At 34.0% G+C, this 8,750-nt stretch overlaps 1 protein-coding gene across 1 annotated transcript; it reads right to left on the bottom strand.

Moving 5' to 3' along the window:
* Positions 1-5,825: 5,825 nt before the first annotated feature.
* On the bottom strand, positions 5,826-8,318 carry LOC134693858 (sodium/calcium exchanger regulatory protein 1-like). The gene is made up of 4 exons (XM_063554800.1): positions 8,149-8,318; positions 7,289-7,476; positions 6,944-7,042; positions 5,826-6,213 (listed from the first exon to the last, which is right to left on the bottom strand). The coding sequence occupies exons 1-4, from the start codon at positions 8,216-8,218 to the stop codon at positions 6,160-6,162; spliced, it is 411 nt and encodes a 136-aa protein (XP_063410870.1). The 5' UTR covers positions 8,219-8,318; the 3' UTR covers positions 5,826-6,159.
* Positions 8,319-8,750: the final 432 nt, after the last annotated feature.

Below are 8,750 nucleotides of genomic sequence, written 5' to 3'. Positions count from 1 at the left end.
GCTATAGAATACTAAAAAAAAAATTAGCCTATTATGAGTATCAAACATTGATGACATTCTGATGGTAATTTAACATGGTATGGACAAGGACATATAACTAACATACGTCCTTGCCTCCTTAGTATGGATAAAGAATGAGATATTTTTTGATACTTTGAATAAAGTATTGACAATCGTTTCGTGTAAACAGAGAAACAGTATACATAAAACATAAATGAAAAACATGATATTGCTCTGCTAGTACATGGAGTATATTGTCTTTACTTTCACATAAACAGACACACACACACCTGTACCTATAAAAACAAACTTGGTCACAAAACTAGCACACACACACACACTCTCTGTCAAACAACTACAAAATCATAAGTACTTGTAAGCCTCACCTATTGAATTACATTGTGGTGAATTTTATATATTTATAAATATTTCTTTCAAAAATTTACTACATTTTCTTTCTAAGAGTATACTATTTTCATACCATTCTAAGAATTCTAATTTAAAAACCCTGTATACATATATGTACTTGTGAATTTAGTCCTTAGTGTTGACAGTATGTCACTTTTTTTAGAATCCCCCCAAATTTATTTATTTATATTTAATGCCTCAAATAGCAAGTATAAGGAAAGAAGGGGAGCGTGGTGAAATTACAGGGGGGAAAAAATTAGGTCATGAATTATGAAGTAAAGTGCTGATTTGATCCAGCTGAAAAAGATTAAAAATTAGCACTTTTGAAGCTTTCAATAGATTTCAAGACCCCTTTAACATAAAGTTGTCCATTATATTGAGTTAGAGCTGATAAAGGTTTCTATGATTTTGATATAATCTGTCCCAAAAGTAGTACAGCACGCTGTAAAAATATTATTGAAAAAGCGCAGGTTTGATTTTTATAATTATCATTTATTGTCTATAACAATTGCACTACGAAATAACTGTATGGTAGTCTTCAACCTAAGAGGTGAAATCAGGAAATATAGAATCTGTACTTTGGCAACTTCCTTGAATGATTTGATGGTGTCAATTTGTCAATATCATGAAACTAAAGGATTTAAACTATTATTTGTTAGTATAACTGCAAAAGACTGGGCAAAAAGAGAAAAGGTTGAGGTTGGCACTCTTTTAGAGTGGGTAAAATCAGTGAGGTCATTGGTTCAGATAAGAGTAAGTTAGCTTAAAGGATCAATGAGCACCAAAGCTCCGTCCATCTTTAAAGAACCTCATGTCAGAGGAATTGTCTTGCATTCATGACAAATATGTTGTCGTTCGAGCTGACAAAGCCTCAAACAATACTGTTTTTAAAATTGAGAATGGAAATGGGGAATGTGTCAAAGAGACAACAACCCGACCATATAAAAAAACAACAGCAGAAGGTCACCAACAGGTCTTCAATGTAACGAGAAATTCCCGCACCCGGAGGCGTCCTTTAGCTGGCTCTTAAACAAATATATACTAGTTTAGTGATAATGAACGCCATACTAATTTCCAAATTGTACACAAGAAACTAAAATTAAAAAAATACAAGACTAACAAAGGCCAGAGGCTCCTGATTTGGGACAGGCGCAAAAATGCGGCGGGATTAAACATGTTTATGAGATCTCAACCCTCCCCCTATGCCTCTAGCCAATGTAGAAAAGTAAATGCATAACAATACGCACATTTAAAATTCAATTCAAGAGAAGTCCGAGTCTATGTCAGAAGATGTAACCAAAGAAAAAAAATGACAATATTGTTTGCAAGAAACACTACATTGACTGCCCGATTAAGGAACTGGCTTGGAACACTTGGAAATTCTTCATATACACTAAGTACGCTTACGAAGCAGGAGATGCTGGAAAACTACGAATCGGTTCTAATCTCTTTTGGTGTTAATCCAAAAGAAGGAGAACAGGATCTTCCATCCTTATATTGGAGTCCTAAGCTTCATAAGAATCCTTATAAGGAATTGTTTATTGCAGGTTCTTCCAAGAGTTCCACTAAACCCCTTTCAGACAAATCCGGATTACGAACCAAAACTGAGGGAAGCGCATTACTTATAAGAGAACTACGACACAACAAAAACACAACATTACAATGAAACACACACAGAAACGAACTATAATATAACAATGACCATTTTCCTGACTTGGTACAGGACATTTGTTGGTTGAACCTGGTTTCGTGGCATGCCAAACCCCTGCTTTAATGGCATTGTTAAATATATCATTGAAATGACAACATCGCATGACAGGATTACAATACAAATAAATGGGAGAAAATATAGGACAGAGAAACACACGAATAGCTAACAAAAGATACCAGGTTTAAAATATAATACGCCAGACTTGCGTTTCGTCCACACAAGACTTGCCAGTGACGCCCAGATGAAAAAAAGTTTGACAGCCAAAACAAGTACAAAGTTGAAGAGCACTGAGGACCAAAAGTTCAAAAAATGATAATTCAAGTCAACACAAAAGTGATGACTAATGGGCTGGTGATACCCTCGGAGAATTAAAACTCTACCAGCAGTGACATCGACTCAATGGTTGTAATTAAAAATCATAGATAGGAGAAATGAAAAAAAGAAATAACGTCAGACGCGCGTTTTGTCTTCAAATCTAAAATCATTTTCATGAGAATTTTATAGAACAAGGGTCACTAAAAAGTTTAAGTGTCGTCGTGAAATTTCGTGGAACTAGTTTAATGTTATTTGCATTCTTCATTTTTCTATAGAAGGTCGATGGTTTTCTTTGGACACTTCTGCCTCCTCCACCCAAAACAACTGACCGCCGCGAAATAGCCAGAAAACAGCGCTTAAAAGTGGCGCTAAAAGACTAAAAAGCACAAAGATGCAATAAACTAAAGTGCATCAAGCTATCTTCAACAATGAGTCAAACCCACAAACAATTAAAAAGGGAAAACCAAAAAGCCAGATTTCCAATTCACTATTGGGTTTAAAGTAATTATAGTAAAAGTTTAAATAAGTCACATACTAGAACTTGAATGAGTCAAAGTTTAAAATGGTTGTTAGTGTTAACCAGGAGAAAGGTGTAACATCACAAAATATAATTCAATAAAAAGTAACTTCGCAAGGTATTATTTCTATGCTTGCTGAGAATAAGAATATAAAAAGTACAAAATACAAATTAACGATCTTACAGTGTTAACAGTTTATGAAATCAGGTTTTCTCTACATCGATTGATGACTTTCGACCACCGGTATACTACTGTTCGACCACCTGTATACTACTGTTCAACCACCGGTATACTACTGTTCGACCACCGGTATACTACTGTTCAACCATCGGTATACAACTGTTCGACAACCGGTATGCTACTGTTCGACCACAGGTATACTACTGTTCGACCAGCCGGTATACTACTGTTCGACCAGCCGGTAATAAATGAGTTGAGCTATGTCACATACTGTCTAATCCTTATCCAAACAATGAAACACACAATAAAAACATATAAGCAAAAAAGAAATTTACCTGTGACGTCTCTTTATTGGGGTTAATACATTCGTGTGACGCACAGTTCATAGTTTTATGTGCTGTACTTGTGGAATGTTTGGATTAATTTTAGGTGTTTTTCTGTGGTTTGCATGTTGAACTGTACTATTACATCATTTATTTATGTATTTCTCTGTCCTGAGATTTCTTGCATTTATTTGTTCTGTATTCCTGTCTCGTAATGATAATGTAATTTGAACGATATTTTTAACATTCTCATATAAGTGTGAGGTTTTTCTAGTCATACAAAAAGGGTTTCAACCAGCATTTCTTCATAAAAATACCTGTACCAAGTCAGGAATACGGTAGTTGTTATAAAATAGTCTGTTTCTATGTATGTTGGCTTTTGTTTTGTAGAAGTTCAGTGTTTCTTTTGTTCATTCGTTTCCTATTCTAGTTCATGGGTGTTCCTCGGTTTTGGTTTTGGATTTGGATTTGTTTCAGTTTAATCGATTTATGACTATTGAACAGCGGTATACTACTATTGCCTTTATTCAACTCATCAGATGGATACAAATAGAAATACGTCTATCAAAACAAAGAGTGGACATGGCCGGGTAGTTGTTCATTTTAACAACAATAAATAAAGGCAACAGTAGTATACCGATGTTCAAAACTCATAAATCGATAGAAAAAAAAATCAGGGTCATAAACCAAAACCGAGGCAAACGCATTAAATACAATTAAGAGAATGACAACACAACATTAAAATGTAACACACACAGAAACGACACTTAGAGGAATACCAAAGAGGAAATCCTGGATAATCATAGGTCTGTTCTATGTTCCTTTGGAATTTCAACCAAAGATGAAGAACTGGATCTTCCATCACTGTATTGGATACCTACAAACAACGGTATATTGCTGGGTCTTCCAAGTGCTCCACGAAACCTCTTTCTAAATTATTAACATCTATTTTATCAGCAATCAAAGACAGGCTTCAAAGTTATCGTGAAACTGCCTATTTTAGAGGTGGCGTGAATCAGATGTGGATACTTAAAAATTCCAAAGATCTTTTAGAGTACATACAATTTAACTCTCTTTCATCTTGTAACAGTATTAAAACATTTGACTGTTCTACTCTTTACACAAGTATTCCACATTCCAAACTAAAAGACAGATTGAAAGAGTTTGTTTTACTTTGCTTCATTAAATAGAATGGCCAACGTAGATACAAGTATCTGGTCTTAGTGAGGGATAAATCCTACTTTGTAAAGAATCACTCTGATTCAAACAAAAAAATCTCTGAAACTGATATTATCAAGATGCTTGATTTCTTGATTGACAACATATTTGTTACGTTCGGAGGACGTGTTTTTCAACGGACTGTCGGCATTCCAATGGGAACAAACTGTGCCCCTCTACTTGCCGACTTATTTCGTTATTATTATAAGGCTGACTTCATGCAGAAACTTTTAAGGAAGAAAGATAAGAAGTTAGCAATATCCTTTAACTCAACTTTCCGCTATATAGATGATGTTCTTTCACTAAACAATTCAAAATTTGGTGACTATGTGGAACGCATCTATCCCATCGAACTAGAGATAAGGGATACTACAGATACAGTTAAGTCGGCTTCATATCTTGACTTACATCTAGAAATTGACAATGAGGGTCGGTTGAAAACAAATCTTTACGACAAAAGAGATGATTTTAGCTTTCCAATTGTGAACTTTTCATTTCTAAGTAGCAACATACCAGCAGCACCTGCATACGGGGTATATATCTCCCAATTGATACGATATTCCCGTGCTTGCATTTCCTATCATGATTTTCTTGATAGAGGGTTGCTGCTCACAAGGAAGCTATTAAACCAAGAGTTCCAAATGATGAAGTTGATCATCCCTTCGTAAATTGTACGGACGCCATCACGAGTTGGTTGACCGTTATGGAATAACCGTTTCATAGATGATATCGGATATGTTCCTTACGTCGTAACTAAAATCCACTTCCCTTTCATGAATGTGACCTACCGAATTAGACTATTTACCGGATTTGTACTCACATAAGCAACAAGACGGGTGCCACATTTGGAGCAGGATCTGCTTACCCTTCCGGAGCACATGAGATCACCCCTAGTTTTTAGTGGGGTTCGTGTTGTTTATTCTTTAGTTTTCTATGTTGTGTCATGTGTACTATTGTTTTTCTGTTTGTCTTTTTCATTGTTAGCCATGGCGTTGTCAGTTTGTTTTAGATTTATGAGTTTGACTGTCCCTTTGGTATCTTTCGTCCCTCTTTTAGTATAGATATGTGGTACTTGAAGTTACTGACAGTAAGTTCAAAGACAATAACAACTAATAAAAAAAATGCATATAAGACAAATTATAAATCAATAAGCAACTGGATACATCCTTTAATTGAAGTACCTTATATGCATTTATAAAGACAGAATTCGTCTTTGAATGTAAACACAAGTAGTGATATTTTGACGTCAAAAACATTCCATATCCTGGGTGGTTTGACAGCATTTTAAAAAGTGCATTTAAAATGCATAAAGACTTATCCACATATATGTATTTTAAGTTATCACGATAATAACGAATCTAATAGCACTTGGTTAATAAAAACAAATAGTTTGTTACACAAAAAAACACAAATTCAAAGTCGGTTTAAGAACACTTTAGTTTTCACTGCATACAAAAAACGTTGCTTGGGGTGATTTCCCTCTCTTTTAAATTTTATCATACTTCCTTGTACATGTGACTCCATTTCCTGCTGCCAATTTCTGAAATAAACCAAAAATGCAATAGCAATATTGGCGCCAAAGTATTTATTTTCTTTGTATTTTGTAGAACCACTTTTGATTCCTTTCTTTAATTTCATTAAAACCAGTAGTGGAAATAAAGAAAGTTTTAAGCAAGTTACTAACAAAAGAGAATAGCATGCCTGTAGATTAAATGAGATTGGTCCATTTTGCAAATAGCTTGAGAAGGTAAAGGCCTAAACAAAAACCTTTAAACGGGCCAGTGAGAGATTTAAAAATCAAGTGGTACCAGTTTTCTGATATTGGTTCATTGCGTTGCAAGTCATATGAACCAATATTCATTGTAAGTCAAGTTACCGTATAATTGATTAGAAAACTGGTAGACTTGTATAGCTTCAGAGTTTGACTCGTTGAATGCTATTCTGTTGCATATATATGATAGAATAAAACAATGGAACTATTATTAGTTCACCCATTACTAAAACACAGCATTTTTAGATTTCATCTTATAAGTTGCATTAACACAAAGTTAGTCAACGGGAAATGTTCAATCTAAGTAATGTATAACTATTTTCGTTTTTCAGTAAGTCAAATATTTATGTAAGAAAGAATGTTAATTGCAAGACCATCAAGCATTAAATAAATATTCTCCTTTGACTAGTGACGTATTTTATGTATATATTTTTTTTAAATATGGACACAAGTTACAAATCAACTAATTTAAAACTAAGATAACGTTGGTTAAAGTTACCATGATAAGTTGGCCGCCTTCTAGAGCCCTCACATTGACAGATTCAAATGATCCTTTTTGTTCTTCAATTAGTTTGTCACCATCTAGTTTGTATATCACCTAAAAGGTAAAAACAAACAAAATCTGTATCAGTGACTTCATTTCAGATTTACAATCAAAAGCAATTTAACACGAAAATAGTTCCTCAAGTAACGATTAAATATCTTGACGATTTTCGATGGCTTTTTGAAATTTTAATGTATTATTTAAAAGGAGTCAACAAAGTGCATATCGTTAAGCAGAAATTTTGTAATAAATCATTTGAAAGCCATATTATATAAACTTTGTTGAGCAAATATAGGGTACCTTTAATGGACTACCATCAATTGCAGATTGTGATGATTCTTCCCCAACTGCAGCTTTCGTTTCCGTTGTTCCCATTGGCGTTGTTGTGATAATTGTGACGTCATTTCCAGACACCTTGATTTCTTGCGTTATATCGTTATCTGGGGTCAAAACTTTTAAAGCTTTCGCCTTCACTTCGTCTTGAAGTCCTGGAATATTGTGTTTTTATTATATTACAATAAAAAATATCTTTGACGCTTTAAAAAGTAATAAAATGTGTGTTATGGTGTTTATGACAATAGAGGGGTGAAACTTATTACCAGAGGTGTATTCAAACTCATAAATAAAAATAAAAATGACAACGCCATGGCTCTATATGAAAAAGAAACTCAGACAAATAATAGTACACACAACACAACTTAAAACTAAGCAACAAGAACCCCACCAAAAACTGTGGATGATCGCAGGTGCTCCGGAAGGGTGAACCGATCCTGCTCCACGTGATAAATTGTTGTACACTTTTGTTTTGATGCAGGTCCTGACTATTTGTATTTTCATATTGCTTAAAAAAATACAAAACGAACAGTAAAACGTATTTGAAGTCTTCTTTGGATGTAATCTTTGAAGAAACAAATCTGTAGATGTTCTTTATTTTTTTCTAAAATGTAAACTTGCGGAAAATATGAGAATAGGCATTCGTTCCAGAAAAATGTCAGAAGGAAAATATTTCATAAGGTATTGATAAAGATGCCCTTGCTCCAAATCTAAAACCAGCTACAAGGATATTAATTGCATAAAATTAGAGTAACGAAGAATATATATAGCTGAAGGCAGTCTGGTTAAAATATAACACCATAACAAATAATCCCGTATTAACTTACCTAATGCATCTAAGTACTCCTGAAGTTTTTCTCCAGAAGAAAGTTTCCATTTTCCGTTAAGAGCTGCCATCTCGAAACTAATCTGTCTTGTTCTGGTTAAAGACGCGTTTTATCAATGAGTTTATCGATTTACTACATGTGTTATACTTTAAAAGTTTATTTGAATGGATTGCAGGTTGGTCAAACAAACCGTTGATAAATAACTTCCTAAGTTTGACATTCGGAAAGAGAGATAACGTATTTCAGGTGTAAAATGAGGGTACTTTCTACTATTACTCGCAACAAATATGTTTAAGAAAGGGATTTTATATACTTTACATGTCATATCGATTAAAAGGCATAATATAAATATTCCTTACGAATAGATCCAAGAGAAATCTTTTGTAAAAAAATGAAAATGCGAAAGTGGTTTAGTAGAACCTAAAAGATACCCATTTTCAGTTTCAGACATGTTTTAAATACAAGCGCTAGACGAATTTGAAGACGGCAAACAAATGTATCTAGAGTGTTATTTTCCGATTGATCTAGGTGCACGAAGAAGTCTTTTATAATTTATGCGTCACCTTTCTTTGCCGACAGAGGAAAGAAAGTGGTATTTTTTT

Source organism: Mytilus trossulus, chromosome 12 (genome assembly GCF_036588685.1).
Source record: "Mytilus trossulus isolate FHL-02 chromosome 12, PNRI_Mtr1.1.1.hap1, whole genome shotgun sequence".
Classification (NCBI taxonomy): Eukaryota; Metazoa; Mollusca; class Bivalvia; order Mytilida; family Mytilidae; genus Mytilus; species Mytilus trossulus.
Note: the sequence above shows the minus strand (reverse complement) of the source record. Positions and strands in the feature narration are given on the sequence as shown.

Bases quoted from the DNA above. Each gene is read 5' to 3' on its own strand.
- LOC134693858 (XM_063554800.1), bottom strand. From the start codon at position 8,218: ATGGCAGCTCTTAACGGAAAATGGAAACTTTCTTCTGGAGAAAAACTT. The intron at 7,477-8,148 runs GTAAGTTAATAC...ACAATATTCCAG, and splicing joins GGAGTACTTAGATGCATTAG to GACTTCAAGACGAAGTGAAG. The intron at 7,043-7,288 runs GTACCCTATATT...TTTACCTTTTAG, and splicing joins TTGATGGTAGTCCATTAAAG to GTGATATACAAACTAGATGG.